Source organism: Fusarium falciforme, chromosome 11 (assembly GCF_026873545.1).
Source record: "Fusarium falciforme chromosome 11, complete sequence".
Lineage (NCBI taxonomy): Eukaryota > Fungi > Ascomycota > Sordariomycetes > Hypocreales > Nectriaceae > Fusarium > Fusarium falciforme.
The window spans coordinates 1,902,350-1,926,406 of record NC_070554.1 but is presented as its reverse complement, the minus strand read 5'-3'; the positions used below and the strand labels follow the sequence as shown (position 1 = coordinate 1,926,406).

Below are 24,057 nucleotides of genomic sequence, written 5' to 3'. Positions count from 1 at the left end.
CCCAATGGGCCCGTCTCCTGGGTTGTGGCACGAGGCTAGGGGAACTTCATGAGGCATTGTAGGAATGGCAGCACAGGTTACTCTAAGGATTCCAGTAAACATGATAAAAAGTAGGAAATAATAGTAGAGCTTTAATAAATCACCATTCATTCTGACGAAATCCTTTCGAAACTTCGGGAATTTCTTTTATAAATGTACATATCACCAGAGTCGTAACCTTTGAGAAGACTCAGAGATGCTTTGCTCCAATGAGGTGTCGGGGACTAGGGCAAATGAGATGGCTAGTTTCGTGGATCAGTAACACCTCTAATAGGTGTCATAGCTTACTCTCGCCATGTACATAATAGAATAGATAGCCCAAGAAACCATTTCAGTTGGCACAGTTGCGGTATGAGCCTTCTAAGTGTTTGGCGCCTCTCAGGCTGATGCTGTATTGGGGTAGCGTTACCCTTGCGTGTTCTCCTGCAGCTGCACCGAACTTTCTAAGGACACGTGAAAGAGTGCAGCAAGGGTAGGCCACGTGTTTATCACATCTGTGACGAACGACACCAGTTTCTGTCCAAGACAGAGCCCTTGGGCCAACTAAAGACTAAGGCGGTGATCTGGTACACTTTTTCAGTTTTTTCACAGTCATTGACCTGCAAAGCGATTACCGTGTTCTCGACTCATTGTATTACATGCAAGAGTGGGTTGAAAGATTCACGCAAGTCAATTGGGACAAATGCATGAAAGAAACGTCGCTCATTTTCATTATCCTCATCCTCCCAAAGCAATACCCTAACTCCTCAATTCCTCATTAAGAACCTCTGCAATATCCTTCGCCATCTGCGACTTGCGACCCAAAGACCAAAGCGCCCCAATACAATACTCCGTCCGTTTAAGACTCTGCTGCAAATCCTCGTTATCATGTCCCAGCGACAACTCATGCTGCCTCAAGTCCTCTGCTACGCCCAAGTGAAAGATTGCAGCCTTGGCAAACCCTCGAATCAAGAGAATAGTCCACGGTTCTGTAAGCAATGGACCTTGGTTAACGGCGAAGTGGAAGTTTGGGAGTTGGTCTGCTGGACTGCCGGCCATGTCTAGTGGTGGTGATGTGACTCGTGCCAGATCAGCTAGTTCAATGGCGCTTGACTTGCGTATCCGGGCCGTCATTTTGGAGTTGATGCGAGACATTGTGGCTTCCTTGCGTCCCAGGTTGTTCCTGTCCACAAAGTCGATCAAGTCTGATAGCATCAGAGAGGCTAGATGCCACGGTATTGCGATGCAAACAAACCACGACTTCATCCTAGGAGGCACTGAATCGTAATCCCGGACCAAATCTCGGAAGAAGGCGCCGTATGTTGTGTTCCAGTATCGATACGTAGAGATAGTGCTCTGGATGATCTCTTCCACTTGCTGGTAAAACTTCTTCCGCAGGGCGTTTTGTAGGTATGAGACGTGCCGAAATAGCAACACTTTGATCGGTGCTGCCCGTGTCACAACCTCGGCCGCCACCTCCTGAGGACAAGGCCAATGAAGTGTATTCGGGCCATCTTGAGCGAACAGATTGAGGTCCCAACGCAGGTTGGCCTGTTGTGACTCTGATGCAGCCTTACTCGCTAGCTGTTCTTGAGCTGCGTCATGTTCGCAATCCTCATCAGCTAAGGCGATCGGCCGCTCGTTCATGGATGAAGAGACAGTATCAAACATGACAGCGAGCCAGAACAACAACCCGATCGTGCCTCTCTCCTCCATATCAACACGAATCTCGTTGTGCTGTTGATATAGTTGACTCGTCTCCAAGAAGCCCGATTCATTCGCTTCAAAATTGTACCTGAGAGCCTGCATCTTTCGAGCAGCCCTCTCCATAAAAGTCGGGGGCCCATCTTCAGACATGAGCTCTAACACTCGAGGTAATGCCGAAATCTTGGCGTTCCCAACCTTGCTCTTGCGGGGTCTGAAGTCGTCTAGAGAGTTATCGTTGGTTCGCGGTCGTTGCGTGAGCCCGAATATCAGCTCTGCGTACACCACGCGATAAGATTCAACTTCAGAAACATCTTGCAGAGCCTTCTTTGCTTGTTCCCAAACAGACAATTGAAGGTTCTGCTCAAACTCGTCGGCGAGTTCATCGGCAATGTCCCTCGGCGGTTCTGGCTCGAGAGGATCGATAGAACCTAGACGTCGTCGTCGATGCTTGCTCCCTTGAGAGAATTGTGTTGCAAAGGCCATGATAACTAGATCGAGGGCCCTTGATGCAGACTGACTCTCAGCCCGGGTAAGGCGAACCAGCTTGGCTGCACGTGCAACCTGATCAAGATGCACCACTCGACGGTATATCCGGTTGGACCATACCGTTCCCCATTCAGGCAGAATAGGAGCATCCCCTGGCATGAAGGTTGCTGCCACTGAATTCATCCGTCCGCGCCGGCTGCTTTTGCTCTGCATCTTGTATGGACAAGTGTCGTCTGCAAGCCAGCACGCAAGGTTATTCTCCAAGACATCATGGTAGACTTGCAGCAGACTTTCCGTCATGAGCTTGCTATTCTGTCGTTCCATCAATCCAAACTCGGGATGGAAAGGTGAAGGCGATGCACTGGTGTTGTCAAGCCAAGTTGGGGGTCGAGGTCGACGATGCCGATGATCTCTTCGGACATTTCCTCTCAGAGGTGCCGAGCGAGTGGAAAGTCCGGATCCATAACTTGTTGACAGTTGCTGAGTAAAGTCCCATGAGGCTTGAAAGTCAAACTCTGATGGCTGTGATCCAAAGGTAGCTGTGAGGTTGGATAGGGCGTCCTGCAAAGACTCGTTGGATCCATCGGTGGAACCGCCGGGCGCTTCGGAATTGACATCTCCAAGACCAATCTCGGAAGGATTATCCGGGGATTCCGTCTCCAATCCGAGAAAAGCAAGAGTATCATCCGCCGGAAAAGCCTCAGGGCCTTCCAAGCTAGGAATGGGTGCCTCCCAGTACTGAAAGTTGCTCGGGGATGGGGTCGGAAGCAGGTTGAGCATGTCGCTCGAGCTGAGATCAAAGTCTCTGGATGCAGAAGTCGATGCATCTCGATGTTCCGTTCTCTGTCGCTTGCTGCGAGAGTTTTTTCGTGCGCTATTTTCGACTACTGGAGACGCAGACGACTCGCTCTTTGGGGCGGACCCAGCAGACCTTGCTCGAACCCAGTGAGGATTTAGAGGGCATTGCTTCTTTGTTCTGACGCAATAGGAGCAAGGCAAGATTTTGGGGTCTGGTCTTTGTCAGAAAAAGTCGTAAATATCCGAGACAGTTTGGAACTTACCTGTAGCATCGCCATCGGCCTCCGCTTCGGCCTTTGCACTGTTAAGCACATAGCCATCGCAGAGCTTTTTCGACCTTTTGCAAAAATCACAGCTGTGGTTTTGCCGTCGAACCCTGGTAGTCGACATTGAAACGAGCAGCCCTGGGGTAATATCAAGTTGCAAACGGTGCTGTGATAGATATAATAAATGTGTTAGGAACTAGGGCTTCAACGATGCATGATAGAGGAGTCGCGACGAGGGCCTGGGTGGACTCTCCCCTATTAATACTCGATTCCGGTCCACCGAAAATCCCTTCCCCGCATTGCACTAAGGCGTTGGGACAGTGCTGAAAAGTGAGGCCTGGTCATATGCTGAGGCCCTCATTGGAGAAGGGCGGTAGTAGCTAAACCGGGGGTAGCGTAGCGCGTGTCCCAACTGCGGGGGAAGATGGGGGGCGTTCATGAATTGCCTCTCCCCGCAAACGTCGGCATGGCCCAGTGAGCATGACTAGTAGGGCTTGCGAAGGCTTCAATTTGTGGTGGGTGGGTGGGTGATCGGCAGGTGCTATAGAAGAGGCTTATCGCATAGTCTTGGTTCTCGGTTTAACGGAAATGCATTCTATTGACGCCTTCTCAATAGTTCATCCAGCTGTTTGTTCGTCGGATACCCCTGCTACGTGATACGTAAGATCTGGTTGGCATTTCCAGGATAGGCAATAGATCGATGTGCAGAAACCAGTAGATTTTCAAGCTATCTCAACTTCTCCATCTCAAGCATGGACCTCAGAGTGACTGCCTAATTAGGCGGTCTCGGGCATCACTTTTAACAGCTCAGAAGCTGCGCCATCGCAGACACGAGTCATAACTAGAACCCCACCCATTCCACCCAACATTCCATCACGACAACGACGTTTTACAGAACGATTAAACCATCTTCCTTAAACCTCATCCACATCCTGCTTGGGCTGATCGCCACGTCCGCGAATGACAGTCGAAAGGTCTCCAAGAGGGAGGCACAAGGGAAAGTCGACCGACAAGAGAACAAGAGCAAAGAAGATATACCAGCCAAGAAGCGACACGGCGAGGAGCAGCCCAGCGCCGACATGTTGGAAGGTGAGAGCGCTATCAGAGGCACCGTGGGCGACGGCAAAGAACGAGGCGGAGAGGCAGCTGACTGTTGACAAATGGGTTAGCTATTGTCTGTGTTGCGAAGAACTGAGTCTTACAGCAAGGAACAAGCAGAAGGAAGATGAGGAAGAAGATGATGTTGGTTCGAATGCTTGCTACCAAGAAGATTGCGCAAAGAATCGCCATGGCAATGAGGAAGAAGGAGAAAGTCGAGTAGAACTGGGGCTCGGTCATGCCATCGGCCACGTTCCCAGTGGTCGAGTATGAACCGTAGGCGCCGGATCCGGGGACGACAGTTGCACCGAAAGTAAACCAGAAGCCTCCAAAGAGACAAAAAACTGTCGCAGGGAACGTGTTGCCTGAAGAAATCAGCTTGTGTATCGCACGTTAGTACTGGACGAGCAACTTACCAAGGATCCATTCACCAATTCCTCCCAGAGTGAGGAACAGGCCACCGAGACCGAAGTAAGCACCGACGTTGGCTGCTGCAGAAAATCCACCGGCTCCCTGCCACCCTAGCAGCGACATGGAGACGGGCGTGGTGCATAGGAGGAAACCTCCAAGAGCTTTCAACCTGTCAGCGAGATACAAGACCTAGAACAGTCGCAGTCATCCTTACCCACTGGTGTCGGGTTGCCAAACTTTTGCCGAAGGTCTCCCTTGACCTTGTTCTTCGGCGACAGATACAACTGCTCAAACAGCTCGGGCGAGATGGGTATGCTGGCCGCCGTCTGGATCTTGTCGAGGCCATCGCGGTGCTCATTGTGAGGCTTTCCGTTGGAGCTTGGGCTTGGGCTGGACATGGCGAATGGAGGTCGCGAAAATGTAGGAGAAAGCTGAGAGGAGTGAGCTGAGAGATAGTGGTGCGCTGAAGAAGAGAGGCAAAGAGGCTACGTGTTTAGGAGCTTCCCCACACCAGGGGGATGAACAAGTTAATATAGTTCCTGCAACAGTGAATCACAGGCAAAGACGATCGACCCAGCCATTCCATTACCCCGGATTAGTTGTGGAGGGTGACGGCGGGGATTCGGGGAGTAAACGCGGAGAGAATCAAAAGCGAGCAAGGAAAAGATGCACCCCACAAATTGTCAAATTACACAGAGCTCTGGAACAACATGTCCGGAACCCGACTCCAGGATTCTCTTTTGCAAATGCCGAGCGGGTGCAAGATCGGCTGGAGACATGCTCCGGGGTTGGGCTGGTTGGTTCAGGCGGAGATGGGACTTGACAGGCCTGAGACCGGATGTTGGCAGGGGTTGCTTTCCGGTATGGAGGCAATCTGAGTGGCGTTTGGTACAAGACAATGATTGCTTCTGGGCAGTAGGACCGTTACTCCAACCCAGCAATGCCGCTCATATGCCATATCTAAACAGGTACACCATCTCGTATTCCTTCGGACAAAAGGGAAGATGCGAATGCATCATCTAGATCAAACTCTCTTTTCTCCTCACCGTCCTTTTGTCTATCAAATCTCATCCCCCCTCTGTGCCATGTCCCAACATTACCCCAATGTCCCAAGATGATACCCCAGACAATCCCAAGCACGTGGCACACGGCTCACCTCCCTAGCGAAACCTACCATTCCAATTCAGGACAAGCCAAGGCGGCTTAACAAGGTCGACGCGGAGTCGGTGCCGATCAGAGAGACGTGCCGACTCGGTCGATCGGCTCCGCGTGGAATCGGCTCCGCACCCGCAATCGCAGCCTCAATTTTGATGGTTTGTTTTGAGTGTTGAATCATGGATTAACGAGTACGGCTTGATTGAAATGACCACTCGGATGCTGTGGAAGAGCAATAAGGAAATATGAGGGGGGAAATACGATGCTACCGCGTCTCGTCTCCTCTTCTTTCAACTCCGCCCGAGTCATTCGCTATAATCTGGGGTATTCGGCATCAACGCCAAGATGATGCATCTGGCATAGCGGATCTGTCGAGATCCCCATTACGCTTCAACAAATACGTCTTCCCCCACGTCATGTGAGTTACCACTCCAGGATGCTGCAGGCAGTTTTCAAGGTCATGCTTGTCTCTCAAAATTCTAATGATTGGAGTTGCAGTACTAGCTACCTAATTTCAATCTGCCCGTCACCTTCACTCCATCCTCGACTTCCTCGCTTCCCACGAACCCGCATATTCCTACTACCACTCGCCATCTCGACCGCGACAACTTGAGAGTTGCGACACATTTTCAGGAGCGCCGAGAATGTTACAAGCTGTCAGGTTCATCAATCTTGCTGCTTGATCTGCTTCTCGCCCCCTTTGGTAAGGTGTCCCCTGGCCTTGTGTGCGGAAGTTACTCCGCAAGCTTCGCGCTGATCAGCTGCTGCAGCTGGCGCAGCGTATCAACGCTCATGGTGACATTGACCATCTCCGCTCCCTCCAGGCCGTTAGAAGTGGCCACGTCGGGGTTGGGATAGTAATAGCTGGCAATCGCTACGATGGCATAAATAACCTAGCAAAGTCAGCACCGTCAAGAAATATCAAGGTGAGTGACACATACAACAAGCAACGCGCCTTCCAACCAGTTAGATTCACCATCTCGAAGGAAGTTTCCAACCACGAGGATAGACAGGACGAGCAGAACGATCATGAAGATCTCAAAGTTGAGGTCTAGGGGTTTTCCCATAGCCCAGGCGATGAGGACGACCAGAGGGCCGTTGAAAAGGGCTGTCTGGATGCTGGGTCCAATGCAATGGAAGAGAGCTACGTTGATGACGCCATCTGGAAGGGGTGTGTGTCAGTAAAAGTGCTACTCCAAGAGATGCTTGTCTGGTAGAACTCACCCCATGCCTCATCAATGGCAGTCAAATGTTCAGCCGCCTTCTCCACAAGAGGCAACAGAATCAAGCCCAGAAACTGGTCGGGGACACCACTTTCAACAACATGTTCAATCTTTTCAACCAGGAACACGAGAAGCAGAGTCACAAAGACGAGCGAGATGCCAATGGCAAGCAACGCTTCAGTCATGGTGAACTTGGGCTTCTCCATATCTGCCTCGCGGTCTGCATCACGGTGCTCATCCATCTCAATAACCTCGTCAAAGATGCTGTGCTGGCTACTAGCCTGATACCAGATGTAGAGGAAGAAGGCCACAATCAAGGCAATAGAGGTGGCCTGGCTGATACGGAGAACATCCTCCTGCAGTTTGCCCTCGGTGAACTTTTCGTGAAGCACGTGTAGACCTGGGATATCAGGCACCACCTCGGACTTGAGGGCAGAGTAGAACGCGCTGGGGATGAGGAGACCAAAGGCGGCGACCAGTAGCAAGCCCGTACCAACTTCGCTTACGATGGCATGGAACTTTTGAGTGGCCTGTCGAAGTCCGCCGAAAAAGAAGCACAGTCCAAGGCAGAGAAGCAAGTTTGTAAGGATGCTGCCAAGAATTGCGGCTTGAATGATGGGAATAAGGTTGTTTTCATCACCATTTCCTTCCGAGGAGTCCACGTCGTGCTTCGCGATCAAGACAATGAACAGGATAATCTCAATGATGGATCCAAAGGTCGTCTCGATGAGAATACCAGCCACCTTGGGCATCTTTCGCGCAAACTCTTGACCCGCAAAGCCGAGAAGATTAGCGCTCGGAATGACGGCGATGTACGCGGTTGCAAATTTCCAGATATGTAGGCCGGGGAAGAACTGGAGGATGATGGCGATGGGGACAAACGGCCAGAGCACGTTGACGAGCATTGAAGCCGTGCATGAGCTCCGCCAGAGCACAGTCAGGAAGCGACGAGGATGGAAGCCTCTTCGGCCACTCTCGCCTTCATGCGCGATGGTCGGAAGACGACTCGTCACGGTGGGAAGAAGCGGGGTCGATTCAGAATCGCCGTGTCCCGAGCCATTGGCAGAGTGGCCGGGGAGAGCGGAGCTGATATTGCTCGTCATGGTGGTGATGCCTCTCACAAGAGTCGCGTAACAAACAACAAAACAGCCTCAACAGAGGAGATAACAGTCAGAGAAAGCTCCTCAACAGAGGTTGAAAGAAAGATCAGGACGAACGAGCAAGCGTGATGCCTCGTCACCGCAATAACAAACCTGTTTTAGCCCGTCCCAGGTGGTGGCGCAGCATTGTCCAGTCACAGCGGGCCAGTGAGACACTTGACATGGGCTCTACGCAATAGTCTAAACTCTAAACTGAAGCTCGTTTGGACGTCGGCGCTTCTTTTGAGACAGGGGTGATTGTGCGACTGCATAATGTATGTGTTGCACAAGATGCACAAGCATCACATTGTGCTCAGATGATCTGATTTATGACGGTAATGAAGACATTTGTGATCTTGGATGAAACAGGTGATTGGCTGCTTTGTATTTGCTTTTGTTTGTCCACCAATCTGAACCATCCCGTCTCGTGTCATCTCATTCCAGCCATCTCCATGACAACTACCCTAAATCTTTTGGGACAATTCCCAATATTGACCAGCGACCTCTTTCACCACATCTTCAAAGCTTTGCAGTTTCAAGCCCAGCACACTTTCTGCCGTCTCATTATTCTGGGGAATGCGAGTAGTTGCTTGCCGACACGTGTCGGAGAAGACGCCCTTCGTGAAAGCCTCTGGGAAGTGCTTGCGTGCGATGTCATTCGCATCTTCGAGGCGCTCGAGTTGGCCAGCAATGAAGGCTTGATCCCCTGCCACGGACGGGTTAAGGGCCAATAGGTGCGCCTGAGCACAGTCGTGAACAGAAACGACAGCCGAGTTGACGGGAACCTTGGACTCTGTGCCCTTCAGGACGTTGAGCAAGGTCGAGTTAGATCCACCCATCAAATCGTCGGCCTTGGTCGCAAACTCGTTCGTTCCAAAGATCCAGGCCGGGAGACAGCTGATCATATCGAATTTGGGGTTGTGTTTCTTCATCCAGGCTTCCGATGCATTCAGAGCAGCAATTTTGCTGGCTTGATAGGCGAATCCTGGAGGGTATGGAGGAGTTGGATCCTCCAGTCGCGAGCTGGCATCAAACACGTGATCTTGAGGAGGTGCCTCCCCCATAAAGTATTTAGTCGGAAAGATTGCGACGACAGAGCTGGTAACCACGATGCGCTTCAAAGTTGGGCTATGTGCTGGTGCGCTTTCCAACATGCCGATGACACCAGATACGGCGGGCTTGACGAAAATCTCTTCGTCAGACAACGTGGATGAATCACCCCAGGTTCGAATATCGCCTACGGGTGAAGCGACATGAAGAATATACTGGACATCAATAACAGCTTCATCATAAGCTCCGGGTGCCGTAATATCAGGTACGATAATCCAAGAGAGCTTCCGAGTGAGGGCTCCAAGCTTCTTGACGCTTTCGGTGGCGAGAATCTTGTCGATGCCCTTTGCTGAACGGACGGCGCAGCGAACACGGTATCCAGCTTGCAGGGCGAGGACCAGGATACGATGACCAAGGAAGCCAGTGGCGCCGGTCAAAAGAATCAATTCGTTTGTCATGGTGACGGGTAAGAATATGTTATTCGTTATAGTTGAAGCCCGGCCCTTAATGGGATAACTGCGCCGATAGGTATTGACGGGAAGAATGTCGCTATCAATCACCCAGTTATTGTCCGTCGCGACGGAAGCTTTATATAGAAACATCGAGACATTATGATCACGGAATCACGGAGTAACTGGGTCAAGGAGTATCGGAAAACCAAAGGAATCAGAGCGATTGGTAGACTCTCACTATGCATTTCTAATCCTGTGGACGTCAGCTATAGGATGCAGCCCGTCTCCATAGTTAACTCCGGATTCTCACCAGGCTGACCGGACTTATCGACCAAAGTCCGTCTTGGCTAAAGACGGTTTTGTTTGGTAAATAGTGTGCTATGGCTTGAGGTTGGGCTTCTTTCGTCCCTAAGGGCGCCTACCAATGTGATTGCTTCGCGCATCATGCCGTTCAAGCAAGTGGGGATAAAGACAACCCCGGCATCTTGGGGCGAGTTGATTTGCCTTTCGCAAGTCCTGACAAATAAAATCAAGAACTCTGAGATCAAATAGTTTTGCTTGGTGACTGAGTAGCATTCTACCTCTCCACATCTGTATCCGGATCCTCTTCACTCGATGGATCCAGTTCGCCTCCATCTGATCCAGTGTCTTCGGGCAATTGCTTCCTCAACCCCTCGAGAATAGACGTCAGTCCTTCCTTAACTCGAGGGTTTGCCGCTGCTTCAATGCGTTGCTCCAGTTCCCGGATCTTGACCTGCAGCTCTTGGCGTTTAACCTCTTCGGGATCAACCTCCTCATCCTCCTCGTCCTCATTAGCATCAGGACTTTCATCTCGCATGAGTCCTTCCCCAAAGGCTTCGGCAAAGGCTTCAGCCATGCCTGCATCCTTGATGGCAAACACGACTTCATCCACTCCGTCCCATGTCTCCCTGGTTCCTTTCTGCTTGCTCTTGCTGTTCTTTCTTGGTGGCAACAGGACCTTCCGCCATGCTCGAGCTATCTCAAGAACGGGATTACCGTATGCGCCGCAACCCCAAGCACCCGCCACCAGTCTCTTGACGCCTTTGGCCTGGCAAATCCGCATCACCATTTTCATCTTCTGAAGAACCAGCTCGCGATCCTTCTCGTGCGTGTAACTTCCTCTCCCCAGCTCGTTGACGTCTATCTCTGGACCTCGGAGCATGGCAGCCGTAATGCAGTTGACAAAGAAACGATCGTTCTTCTCAAGCACATCCTCTGCTTCTTCGTCGCGGAAAACCAACACATCTGGTGTGAAGATTGCACCAACTTCTGGGAGTCGGTAGTATTCGTCCTTTAATGAGGGCAGCAGCGTAGTTCTCATACAGAGAGATTCCTCCTGACTACCAGCACCATTTAGGAACCCACCACCAGGAGACAAAGGGGAGGCCATGTTCAAAATAGCAACTCTTGCATTCTTGTTGCCAAGATCAAGGGTAACTCCTGAAGGTGTATCACGCGCCAGGAGAGAACGAGCTGTCGTGAGGGTGTCGGCCACTTGGAGGCAAAGCCGGGGCCCCGGTGGATCAGATTCGGCTTGGCCGTTTGACTTTTTGATCTCGGCTTTGCGGTCCCCGGGAGACGGATTGACGATCAACTCCGCCGCCTCGATGCCTCGTCGGGCTCGAGGATGTGCCGACAGGAGCTGGGGAATCGTTTGATTGAGAGTGGCTTTGGCCTTCTTGGCGCGTGCATCCTTGCGAAAGGCCGCTGGGGGTCGGCCGATAGAAGGTTCAGTTCGACCCATGATTATGATTGAATCTCCGCGTCGCGGAGATTCTGTAGGTTGATGCGGTGTTCACGTGAAGTGTTGATGGTGAGTGTTGACGCGTTGATGGGGTCGCGAGAATTGACGTGGTGACTCTTGTGAGGACCTTGATGACCTAAGCTAAGGGCAGCTCCCGACGCCCACAAGAGATGTAGTCATCCATGCAATAAGGAGTCACAATCATTGGGTACCATTTCGAGATACGATTCATTGCTTGAGGTGGCGATTGTGCTCCCGTAAGCCTGTTTCAAGGTTAAGATCTAATCGTCACGAGAATCCAAGATTTGACTCCACGTGATCCAGGGTAGCTCGGAGCAGATCACGAGAGTCGAGAACTTACGAGAAATATGACAAACAACGGAAATTTTGACCCGATTTATCCCGTAACGCCCACTTTTGGAGGCTCAGACGTCATTTTTCTCATTTTTTACTATCGAATGTCCCAGAGGCATTCGGAAACATCCATGGATCGCAATCAACTTCAAGCCGCACACTCGGAGATCCATGCAGCGAGGTTCCGACTGCGCTTACTGGGGTATTTTCGCACCCGAACCACGCTAATTCTTGGGCACGCACGCACGCACCCAAGTCGATTAATTTGACTTTCTGTATGCTTATTTCCTTAATAAGAACGTTATTCTCATCGTCTACCCTGCTCTCATTATTGGCCTAACTTGAGAAAAGAACTTAGGATGACTATGCCCATATATAGAAGGTGCATAACCCAAGGCACAATTGTGCCGGGTAAGCGGTTGTGCCCAATTATGAACCCTTGGGCTTCCACGTAACCACCGAACCAACACCGACAACTATCGCCAAGACCAATCAATACAGCCTCAGTTATCGCCTTGAGTGACTTGTCAGGCATAGGGTAAAGAGATAAAACCCAGAGTCGGCATTCGCTAGTATGCGTCGTTCCGTGCCGTCTCCACCTTCCCGTCGGATCGCTCCTAGCATAAAGACCGTCGGGGATTATACATCATGTGTCTGGGGGACGATGCAGCCAAGAATACCGACCCGTCGGTCTCAGCCCTTTTGAAGCTCGGTAAAAAGAGCCCCTTTGGCTATCACATGCTAGAGTCAAGCCCTGTTCCAACTCAGATCTTCCAGGGGTCAGGCCCACATCGTTGCCTATGAGCCGGAGGATCGCGTGGTTTTGGCCGCCCAAAATCTGGGTCTTACGACCGCAGCCCAATCGCGGCCTGCGCCGTGACCAAGGGGGCTCTGCTGCCATTTCGAATACGGTCGGGGGTCTGAAAGACGCCGAAGGAGAGAAATCACATTATTCTTCGTCATGTTACATGTCATGGTGCAGCCGAAGCTGCCGGAGAGATTTGATCCAAACCTTGGCAGATTCGTCCCAGATCGTATAAAGGGTTGCCTCCTGAAGCTTCACCTTTGCATACATATCTAGGTGGCAGACCAAGATCCAAACCCCTCGGCATGGGATGATAATACAACTTACTCTAGTTCAGAGCACACTCCACCATGAACAACCACAACGCCTGTCCATCCACCAGTGACGACGACACTCTCCGACAGGCCCCCGAGCCTACTCCTCGACCCCGATCTCTACTTAACCTCCTTCTTGATCGGACCCGAATCGACGATGCTGTAGAGTACCACGAGTACCCCGGCAAGGGAACGGTTGAGGAACCCTACATCGTCTCTTTTATCCCAGATGATGCAGGAAATCCTTTCAACTGGTCCAAACTCGCACGATGGCGAATCACCATGGTTTCCGCCGCGACCTGTTTCGCCGTCGCATTCAGCTCCAGTGCCTACACAGGTGAGTGAGTCTTCTTCGATGTAAGGTCTATACTGACCACGACCAGGAACTATGAAGGAGCTCATGTTTCACTTCCGTGCAAGCAACACCCTCATCACAGGCGGCGTGAGCTTGTACGTGTTGGGCTTCGCTCTCGGACCTCTTCTCTGGGCACCTCTATCAGAAATATACGGTCGTCAAATCGTGTTCTTCATCAGTTACGGCCTGTACGTCGTTTTCAGCGCAGCATGCACGGCCGATGATGGCGTAGCTACTCTTTTGGTTCTCCGTTTCTTTGCAGGAACATTCGGCTCTTCGCCGCTCACAAACGCGGGTGGTGTCATTTCTGATGTTTTCCGCGCGGATGAGCGAAGTATCGCCATGGGACTGTTTTCTTTGGCTCCTGCAATGGGACCTACTCTGGGACCATTTATTGGCGGTTATCTTGGCGAAGATGAGGGATGGCGATGGGTGAGTTTAACGAGCCAACTCCTCAAAATGCGTACTAACGATTTGCAGGTCATGGGATTGATGGGAATCATTGCTGGAGCTTTCTGGCTCCTGGGCATCTTCCTCGTCCCGGAAACCTACGGTCCTCTTATCTTGAAGAACCGAGCTCAAGTGCTCTCCGAAAAGACCGGAAAGTTCTACATATCCGAGTACGACCACGCGGGCAAGGCCGATCCTCCTGCCATTGTTCTCAAGAAGGCTCTTATCCGACCCTGGTTGCTGTTATTCGTCGAGCCCATCGTCCTCATCTTGTCCATCTACACAGCCATCGTGTACGGTACGCTGTACATGCTCTTCGGCGCGTACCCAGTTGTTTTCCAGCTTGAGAGGGGCTGGTCAGCTGGAAAGGGAGGACTGGCCTTCTTGGGTGTCGCAGTGGGCATGTTTTCCGCCGTGCCAGCCGTATCTCTGATAAACCTGTGGTACATGAAGATCACGAAAGCAGCAAAGGGCGGTATGGTTCCCCCTGAGTACCGTCTACCTGGCAGCATGATTGGTGGCATCTGTGTGCCAGTAGGGATGTTCTGGTTTGCATGGTAAGTTTGAGCTGATCACGAGATTCTCCTTTAATCTCGACTAACAACGGAAATAGGACATCGTACACTGACATCCATTGGATGTCCCCCGTGGCAGCTGGCGTACCCTTCGGTCTCGGCATGACGCTCATTTTCCACTCCATTTTCAATTACCTTATCGACACCTATGCCATCTACGCCGCCTCTGTCTTGGCAGCAAACACTGTGCTGCGATCACTCTTCGGTGCCGCATTCCCGCTGTTCACCAAGCAGATGTACGATAAGCTGGGTACCCAATGGGCAAGCTCAGTACCCGCCTTCCTCGCCCTCGCCTGTCTCCCGATGCCCTTTATCCTCTGGAAGTACGGCCCTGCCATTCGATCAAGATGCAAGTACTCTGCCAAGGCTGCGACGGCGACGGGATCGCAGGAGACCAAGGGCTGATCTCTACTGCGACTCCACTCTGCCTACTATTTCTTTTTAATACCTAGGGGGTTTCCTTTCAACATTCATCGGGATAGAAGCTGGCTTTTGAGTCGCTGGTTAGACTTTTTATTAGACTGGATTAGATTACAAGAGAACTAGACACGAGGCGACTCGAGGCCGCTGGATAGTAAATAGGGCTGAAGCAAGTATATAGACGTACATAGCATTAAAGTATTTACACCGCAACATCTTTAGCCGTTACCAGCTTCTACCCTCCGAACATATCAAGGTCCATTGCTTCATCGACGGAAAAGAGGACGCTCTCTTAGGGCCACATTGGGGTGCTTTGTACCCGTAGACCGATCAATACTAAGACAGCCTCACTCAAGAGGTGCGCCACCTTTGTTGCTGCCTGACACTGACATGTCCAAAGTGCGGCCGCCAATAAATACCGTGTCCTCATTGGCCTGTTGGAAGTGCTTCAAGCGCAGCTTGAATTTCAACTCTAACCAAGCCACTTTCCCACACAGCCACGTCAGGAAGTTGTTGCCCAATGATGAGGCAGCATAGTGAGGGGAAATCCGGCCTTCAAAATGAGGCTCTCTTTGCCCATTTTCAACCCGTTTCATCATCGTCAACCATCCCCGAGCCACTCCCGCCGAGTGCCCATCGCTGACGATGGATCCAGTCTCGGCCATAGGACTCGCGTCCGCCATCATCACCTTCATCGAGTTCGGCTCGAAGCTCTTGAAAGGCGCTAAAGAGATCCGTGACTCTCCCAATGACAGCCTCGAGAAGAATGAGTCGAGGGAAGTCATCGCCGAAGCGATGAAAGAAGTCGCAGCCAAATTAAAGACGCCGGAGCCAGCACAAATATCGCCGGAGCAGCAAAAGCTGTGTGATCTCGCTGTTAAATGCAACGATCTCTCACAGCGCATCCTCGAGCTTTTGAACAAGATCAAGCCCAAGAATAAGAAGCCACTTCATGTGTATCGTGCGGCATTCCAAGCTTGGCGCAAGGAGGATGACATCAAGGTGCTGGAGAAAAGTCTGAGCGATTGTCGTAGCCAGCTTGCGTTGAGTCTCAGCCATCTAGCCAGGTCGGTAGACACCTATTGTTAGTTTTGTACGAGGGAAAGCTCTAACATGTCATCCAAGCAAAAATTCGGCAGAGAGCTCAGACAGAATTTTCGCCATGGTTCAAGAAGACTCGCTCAAGCTCGAACAACTTCAGACTCACATGAAGCAACTGAGGAAGGGCTTGGAGGCCCAGGTTCTCGGGGACGAAGCCCTTGAGCAGCTGCGTCTCGTGCTTGGCATACACGACAAAGCCCTAAGTGCCATATACCAAGACCGGATCCTGCGCAGTCTTGAGTTTGAGGACATGCATCGCAGAGACGACAGGGTTCAAGTTCCATACCAGAACACTTTCAAGTGGATTCTGGAGGATGACGAAGAGATCATGTCTGACGATACTTCTTCGCAACCATCTGAACCTTCACTTTCATCTGAATCTTTGCTATCATCTGATTCTTCGCTATCAGATGAAGGCTTATATGGCCCCTTTCGAGATGATAGGAAACGCCAGTCGAGAGATATGTTCCTGAAATGGCTCTCTTCAGGGTCTGGCATCTTCCATATTAGTGGAAAGTTGGGATCGGGCAAAAGCACGCTGATGAGGTACCTTTCCACACATACCCGCACTCGGATCGAAATTGAGGAATGGGCCGGTAAGCTAAGTTACTCTATACCTTGGAAATACCACTGACTTTTGGTTAAAAGGAGATAAAACTCTGGTTCTAGCCAGCTTCTTCTTCTGGAAGCCAGGTTCGGAGCTGCAAAAGTCCCTGGAAGGCTTTTTCCGATCACTGCTGTGTGACATCTTGACGGCTTGCCCGGATTTGATCCGAGATACACTACCAGAGTATTGGTGCCTTGCGGAACAAGCCCCATGGCAGATTCAAACCAGATTCAACATTCCCTCTTCCACCGTCAATTCTGCACTACACAAGGTCATTTCAAACGAGCGTCTATACCAAGGTCACCGCTTCTGCTTCTTCATTGACGGCCTCGATGAGTATGAGGGGACCGACGGACAAGACCCTACGCACCTAGTGACGCTGTTGAAGAACTGGATCAAGGACTCTCACGGATGTCTAAAGTTGTGTGTATCGAGCAGGGAGCACAATGTCTTTATGAACGCTCTCTCCAACGATCAGCGTTTCAGACTCCACGAGTTGACCATGTCCGATATGCAGGAATATGTTGCAGGTCACCTCAAAGACATGCAGAGCGACACACTCAGTGTGCATCTGAGGTTTGATTTGATCACCTCTATACCAGAAAAGGCTGATGGCATCTTCCTCTGGACCATCCTCGTCGTGAGGACCATCCGTCGCAAGATCGAGGACGGAGAGCCCGAGAGACGTCTGATCAAGCTCCTGGACAGTCTTCCGCAAGGGCTGAGTAGCATCCTTCAGCGCATTCTGGAAGATCTTGATGCAGACAACCGGAGAAGGTTGTATCAGACCATAGCCGTGCTCCGTGTGGCAAAAGCCCACTCGTTATGGTTCTCATTGCTTGCCTTCTCATTCCTGGACGACTACGAACAAGACGCCGAGTTCTCCATAAAAGGCCACATCCCGACAGACAAGGCTGAAGGAACTACCCGGCGGCGGCTTCGCGGTGCATGTGGAGGATTGGTTGAGGATGAAGGGCCCGTAGATTGGCCGTTTAGAGAAGAGATGGGTTGGGCGAGGCTCGATTACACACACCGATCTGTTCCAGACATGTTTGGCGAGGGAGCTCTCAAACATGAAATGGATGTTTTTCTCGAGGGATTCGATGCCATGAAAGCCATCTTAAACCTCGAATTTGCGGCAGTTCAGTTCATCGGAGACCGCATCAAGACCCGGAGCTCCTGCATTGGCTTGGCGAGAATGCTTCTCTTAAACGAGATCGAGGATGCACCATATCCTCTCCTGGAGCGTATCGCGTCTTGGTCAGACAGCGATATTCAACAGCTGAAGCCTGGCCATCATCTGGTTATAAAAAACTCCCCTTTTAGGACTGTTTCTCTTGGCTATCTCACTCCAAGCGAGTTGGTCCCTGAGCCTCGTATAACGCTCTTATGTTATAGTACGCTCTGCTTGGCTGGATTCCTTGGGTGTTTCAGTTACGTCAAATGGAAGATTGAGCAGGCTCCGAAGGCGATGAGCAGTTCTCTCGAGACGGCTATGCTTGCTCACATTGTCCTACACAAGTCCCGAACGAATCTCTGGACTGAGGACTTTTTCTTTGAAAGCGGAATATTCACTGACTTGACAGCTATCGGATTTGTTGCCGTAGGCCGAGATTATGGCCAGGTCAAGGCTGGAGATCTGACGATATGGCAACGATTCCTTTCATCTGAGTTCCTGGATTGGGCCTTCACTGAGTTTTCCAGGGCAGTCAGAGGCTCAGACAGGTCTGGCCGAATAATCCAAAGATTCCTAGAGCACGGGGCTTCTCATTATTTTTGTATCGAGGGGGAACGCAATGAGTCGGACGGAAGACTCAACATTACCTTTAGCTTCGAGGCCACTAAGGTGATCCTGAGACCGCCAGAATATATGGACGCTCCCTCCGAATCACCGTGGTTCTCGGAAATGTTGGGTCAGAGTCGGGTTGCAAGCAGATACACGTTTCGGGATTGGATCCGAGCAAGCAAGTACCCGAACAGGAATCGTATTTTGGAGTTACTTGGTGATGATGGGAAAGGAGCGGGCGGGACTGGCGACGATGAGGTGCAAGATGCATAGAGCAAGCCATGGTTTTATACCCTCCGAGAGGTTGAAGACCTCTCATAATGCAGCTAGGTGTGAGTTTTCTACTGCAGGTAGTAGAAAGACTAAAAAAGAGAACACTGTGTTAGCGGTGGGATATGATGCTATGATGTGTTGATATTGTGTTTTTTTATATCGTTATAATAGACTTAATAAAGCTGCTTTCAAGACCACTGCCTTTCACATCGCAAGGGATACTGGGCACGACATTCGCCCTCTTACTAACTGGCGAGATACGAGGCCAGCCCGAGGCCCGACTGCATTACTGCCAACGGGGTTGAGAGCACCCTCCAAACCTCTTCTCATTAAGCCCAACGCCATCCGCTGTGAAGTGGATGCCAGCGAACTTCGACTTTTGCTTCTCGTATTCGAAATTTTTTCTCGTTGATTATACATCCTATGGCGCGAGGTTTGTCTTTGGCACCCTGTTGACACATGCGTGGCAGGGGGCTCAACCTCCCTGGCGGCTATACACGTGAGTCATATTCACGAGATTATAAAATCACAGTGCCCCGGGAATCTAGGCGCCGCCATCTCTCGTTTCATTCAACCTAAATCCTTCCTCGACGACGATGGCATCCCTCTTGAAGCTTCCGCGAGAAGTTCGCGATCAAATCATCAAAGAATTCACCTTGTCCTCGCGCACAGCCCCAAGTCTTGCTGCTCTAAAAGAGCCAAGACTTCCTTTACGAAATAATTTCGATCCAGCCGACACCTGGGCAACCAACATATTTGTCGAGCGGGATCAAACCAAGCGGTTAAATAATGCACGACTGGGGACCAATCGCCAACTCCGTGCTGAGACTCAAGCGGTCACCCAGAGATTGAACAGCGCGCCATATACTCTCGACGTCGTGTTCGTCAAGAACGTTGGTCTGATGCCAACTTGGTTCTCAAGCCTCTCATTCCCACTGTGGCAGAAGCACGTCGATACGCTTCGTGCCAACTTCCGGATCTTTGACAATATAGGGGATGTTGATGAGGCTTTTCCTTGGTTCGACAAGGAGATGAAGTGTGAAGGAGATGAGAAAACCTCGGGAAACTTGAACATTATGGTACTTCTCAGCTGCTACATACTGAATCTGCTGGAGGATCCTGTGCAAGATGGCACCGGTACCGAAGTGCCAACAAGTCCCGAAGACCGAGATTACGAGTTTGAATACTTTGAAGACAGAACCATCGCCCCGTATACGATCAAGAATCTCATCATCGACATCACAGGCCCAGGAGCCGAGACTTGTTACGAGGAAGCGAGAGCGGATCCCGGAACTGTCAACCACTGCAAGTTTGGTGATAATATATTTGACAGGGACAACCTATGGCTAGAGCGTCTCCTAAGGCCAGAAGGAAAGCTTGAGCTTGCACATTATATCGGGAGTGAAATATTAGAAACCATTCATACAATGAGCACGTGAGATCCCTTGGCGGGCTATGGGAAGTTGTGGTACCAGAATATGGGCGACTTCGAGGTTCGTGTCAATGGGTGCCAAGATTGGGACAAGATTGATGGTACGTACGCCTTTTGCAGGTCACATCACGGAGACCCGCTTTTCTACAGTGAGGAGGCGCGTGCTTTCAAGAGGATATTGATGAAACAATGGAGATGGTAGAACGAAGGCGACAATGCGGTTTATGGAATGAGAGCACCTTTGAAAGGCTTCGGAAAGACTGGGCTTAGATCACTAATAGAGTTCTGACTTCCTTTTATCATAGCATGACTGTTGTCGGCACGATTAGACTTCCTCAGCTCGAAGGTTGAAAGTGATACTATTACTGCGTACGATGCAAAGATTTGCTAGGTTTAGGCTGAGCCTGAAGCTCGCGGATTCACATCGCACATGCACGGAGAATCGCCGTCCATGGAAGCGGGGAATCCGAGGTTTCGGGCCAATTCTGTTCTTGGAAGAGATAGAGTTGCTACCCGAAGGAGCGTCTTCCCTGTCGACTTGTCTCAGTTGCGAGTAGGGCTGTCAGATTTTAGCGTTGCGAGGTGCATGCTTACGCTGTGTTGGTGGACCAACGTTGAGCACGAGACGAGAATTGCTTCCTGACTTTCAAGAAGGAATCAGCCTTGAGTGGACTCAAATTGAAGGTCTTGAGCGTATCAATCATGTATTTTATTTCTCGTTTCTACATCCATAATGGCTCAAAAAGACAAGCCCTGTTCTTCCTGAGCTGTTGGGCTCAAACAACGGCCCCCGTTTTGGCCCCCATTTGCCAAGCCGGCTGAGGTCTTTACTCTGCCCCTAAACCCAAAGTGACTTGGTTTAAGCGAGATGCAATCTTTCAAGATCCATTATTAAGGCTCTTCGAGCCCTTTCCCCGTCATGGGTTGTAATCTCAGATCGTCTCTCCTCGCTTGGTTCCTGGCCTCTTCTCCAATCATACACCATGCATGAGTTGAGGAACTTCTCTGATGATGAGCAACGTTTGCTCCCCGCCGACGACTATGCCTTCCCAGCGAAACAACCGCATGCCACTACTCGCCCGCTTCCCGCCGGGCATGGAGCCGTCCAGGTAGCAAGCCCAGGCCGTCGATATTGGTTCCGATCACTGGTGCTGATCTTGTGTCCCTTGATCATCATGGGATACTTTGTTGTCATTTGTTACTGGCTCAATCCCGAAGGCGGTGACAGCGCCGTCAATTTTGGCAGACACGGAGGAAGATGGGTTTTCTACTCTTGGTTCTTCATCGGCGTCATCGGACTCGATCTCTCGCGGTATGGTCTTCTTGGAGCTGAAGCGGCAATGCTTGAACGGACACCCTGGGAAGTGCCCAACCTTGTCGCTCTTCTCCAGCACAGCAACAACACTTGGAGCTCTCCGTCTGGATGGGGCCGCTTTTTTGCGAGACTGTTTCTTCGCAAGAGGAGAGATACGCATCGCCTATGGATCATCCTTGCTTCTCTGAGCATCACCTTCTTCGTCGCTTTGCCAATCTCTGGACTTGCAATCGAGCAAGCCGATGGTTACACCTATACATCTGGAAGACCCACAGTCGTTGGTCGCAAATGGGAAGATTTCAATGCCAGGGACTCCAAGCACTACTATCCAAATGCGAAAAATGCTTGGCAGGTTGGCTCACCACCAACTCTGCCTGGATTCGGCGTTCTCTTCACCCCAAAGGGTCTGGATCGGGAAGAATACGATGGTCTCGAAAAGGTCCCCAACACTTTGCCTCTCAATGAGAGCATGCCGGAAATGTTTCTCGCACCTCAAGCTGAGAATCCTGTGGCAGACAAGGCCTGGGGTCTGAGAGCAAGCTATCGATGCGAGATCATTGACAATGTTGATGATTTCGTCCTCCTTAACCCGAAAGTCACACCCGACGCTTGGAAGGATTGGCGACCGCATTCAGAGACAGGTTACTCTGAAGTCACGCAACGGGGCCGCGGTATTTTTGACTATTACGAAAGGGCCGGCAACATCCTGGCTTACGGTCAAGTCGCTTTTGGCCAAAGATGGGCAACCTACAATGGAAGCGATGTGGACTACTACAAGCCGGATGAGTTGCACAAGGGAGACCTCCTGGAATATGCTCTTTGGCAGTACCGCTTGAAATCCTCATACGAAGAAATCGAGAACTTTGACAATGACCTCGACCCCATCGTCAAAGGCCTCGATGGCAGCCCTATCATCAAAGCGCAGAATTCATCATTTGTCCCGAATACAACATTTTTCGGTGCGCTTTCCGAGATTCAAAACAACATGTCCGACACGAAGGGCCTTTTTGGTGACCATGGCCCCTTTAATCAGAGTCTTGCTGGGTATAACATTACTGAATTCGCCTCGCCCATCGGCGTCCAGTGTCGGATGATGTCGACCCTCGGATACGCCATGTTAGACCCCTGGGATTCGACCTTCGACTCATTTGAGCCAATGAGTGATCCCCTCTTCAACTACGACATTACTGTGAATCGCATGCCGACACTCGGTGCCATGGCTGTCACTACTTTGCACAGAGGACGATTCGGCAACATCTTTTCTTCCCTCAACCACCCTGCGGCAATCATTCAGTCGAATTCATATGTAATGGATTCATACATCAAGCCCATGGATTTAAAGAGAACCGTCATGCGAGCGTATGCCACGGATTTGCTGCAGCTCATGTACGACGGCAAGTATGGCTTTGAAGGCGGCTGGTTACACCCGAACCTTACCGCGACGGAAGAGTCAAAGGTACTCACGCCAGGCGAATTCCCGATCCTGGTACCTATTCTGATGGTTATGTTTGGTTACTGGGCCCTTGGGTGCCTCCTGTTGGGAATATTCTACGGGTTCAGGCGGCGGCAAAACGAGACAATGGATGGGTATGCGTACTTCCGGCTTTCTACGGACCTGGCGGATGATGTCAAGCTACTGGTGGGCGCTTTGATGAAGAGCAAGCCTGATGAGATTGACGGCTTGTGGAATGTTCCGGGGTCTATTGTGCGTCGTATGCGGTAAAGCATGCAGCACGGGATTTTTACGTGATGACGAGTTTTAGGATGGAATAGTTAATGAATGATTGTATCAACCAATACTGCATAAAGCCACTTGTTTGTGAAGCCATTCGGTGATTGCCTGGGCACATTTGCTGTTCTCCCCGTGGTGGGGTTGTGCAGCTTGCTTCAAACAAACAGGTGGGTGTTGGCGAATTTCCATCCGATGTCGGTACCTGCACAATTGAAACGTGTCTAAGGATGCAGAAGTATGTAGCTCCTTTCTGGCAAATTCTTTCTCCCTTCGGCTGGCCGGTATTAACTCGATGCATGCAAACCGAAGTGACCGTTTAAAACTGCTGTCGTCCTCCCCCAGCCACACGCACCGCCACGTATCAAGGTACTTCGGTACTTGGACCTTGAATTAAGCTCACAAGCTTAATTCGGTGACAACGTTCAACGACGAGGAAGGTGCAACTTGACTGGGCACCCAGCTTGGGAGGACCCAAGAATAGGTACACAATTGATGGAAACAACTTTGCTTCGAAAGGCTGGCCGAAGAAGTGCCCTTTGAAGCCAAGGCATCTCGGTGCGGGGCAATCTGTTCGAGACGACCCAATGTGCAAGTTGACAGAGAGGTTGGACAACGGCAAGCCGATGTCCGGGCTGTGCATTCAGTTTGCGTGACAACATTTTCCTGATGCATCATAAATTTTCTGAATTTGCTATCAGCAGGCAAAATGGCTGTGATTGGTCGACAAGATCTGTTGCCTTGGCAAGCAAGGCAAGATTCTGTTGACCAACTGCATCTTGCAGATATGACACTACTCACCGCTGCAGAAAACAGGGGAAAAGTGAGTGCGATAGCGTTTGCTCTGATGGATCCCTGGCACACATCACATCACATTGCAGGGTCGCCAAACGGAAACTACATGTTGGAGCACCACCTGAATCTTCAAAGACTCAACTCAGGCTTCAAGACATGCTAGGAGCTGTTTATTTCT

The 24,057-nt window shown here is 50.9% G+C and overlaps 7 protein-coding genes and 1 pseudogene across 8 annotated transcripts, besides 1 other annotated feature; 3 read left to right on the top strand and 5 right to left on the bottom strand.

Moving 5' to 3' along the window:
* Nucleotides 1-777: 777 nt before the first annotated feature.
* On the bottom strand, nt 778-3,399 carry NCS54_01356600 (Hypothetical protein; the record flags this gene model as incomplete). Its single annotated transcript, XM_053158752.1, has 2 exons — nt 778-3,221; nt 3,273-3,399. The coding sequence occupies 2 exons, from the start codon at nt 3,397-3,399 to the stop codon at nt 778-780; spliced, it is 2,571 nt and encodes an 856-aa protein (XP_053014727.1).
* A 790-nt stretch (nt 3,400-4,189) lies between these two features.
* Nucleotides 4,190-5,182, bottom strand: NCS54_01356500 (Hypothetical protein; the record flags this gene model as incomplete). Its single annotated transcript, XM_053158751.1, has 4 exons — nt 4,190-4,425; nt 4,478-4,738; nt 4,790-4,945; nt 4,999-5,182. 4 exons carry the CDS (start codon nt 5,180-5,182, stop codon nt 4,190-4,192), a joined length of 837 nt encoding a protein of 278 aa, XP_053014726.1.
* A 1,491-nt stretch (nt 5,183-6,673) lies between these two features.
* Nucleotides 6,674-8,265, bottom strand: NCS54_01356400 (Hypothetical protein; the record flags this gene model as incomplete). Its single annotated transcript, XM_053158750.1, has 3 exons — nt 6,674-6,832; nt 6,881-7,101; nt 7,164-8,265. 3 exons carry the CDS (start codon nt 8,263-8,265, stop codon nt 6,674-6,676), a joined length of 1,482 nt encoding a protein of 493 aa, XP_053014725.1.
* Nucleotides 8,266-8,765: 500 nt separating this feature from the next.
* On the bottom strand, nt 8,766-9,953 carry NCS54_01356300 (Epimerase domain-containing protein; the record flags this gene model as incomplete). The annotated part of the gene is made up of 1 exon (XM_053158749.1): nt 8,766-9,953. One exon carries the CDS (start codon nt 9,951-9,953, stop codon nt 8,766-8,768), a length of 1,188 nt encoding a protein of 395 aa, XP_053014724.1.
* Nucleotides 9,954-10,380: 427 nt separating this feature from the next.
* Nucleotides 10,381-11,568, bottom strand: NCS54_01356200 (DUF2263 domain-containing protein; the record flags this gene model as incomplete). Its single annotated transcript, XM_053158748.1, has 1 exon — nt 10,381-11,568. One exon carries the CDS (start codon nt 11,566-11,568, stop codon nt 10,381-10,383), a length of 1,188 nt encoding a protein of 395 aa, XP_053014723.1.
* Nucleotides 11,569-13,065: 1,497 nt separating this feature from the next.
* Nucleotides 13,066-14,826, top strand: NCS54_01356100 (annotated as a pseudogene). Its single transcript has 4 exons — nt 13,066-13,378; nt 13,425-13,828; nt 13,877-14,403; nt 14,460-14,826.
* Nucleotides 13,066-14,826: a sequence feature.
* Nucleotides 14,827-15,486: 660 nt separating this feature from the next.
* Nucleotides 15,487-18,608, top strand: NCS54_01356000 (NACHT domain-containing protein; the record flags this gene model as incomplete). Its single annotated transcript, XM_053158747.1, has 3 exons — nt 15,487-15,908; nt 15,967-16,538; nt 16,591-18,608. The coding sequence occupies 3 exons, from the start codon at nt 15,487-15,489 to the stop codon at nt 18,606-18,608; spliced, it is 3,012 nt and encodes a 1,003-aa protein (XP_053014722.1).
* Nucleotides 18,609-21,023: 2,415 nt separating this feature from the next.
* Nucleotides 21,024-23,078, top strand: NCS54_01355900 (Hypothetical protein; the record flags this gene model as incomplete). Its single annotated transcript, XM_053158746.1, has 1 exon — nt 21,024-23,078. One exon carries the CDS (start codon nt 21,024-21,026, stop codon nt 23,076-23,078), a length of 2,055 nt encoding a protein of 684 aa, XP_053014721.1.
* Between the last annotated feature and the right edge of the window lie 979 nt (nt 23,079-24,057).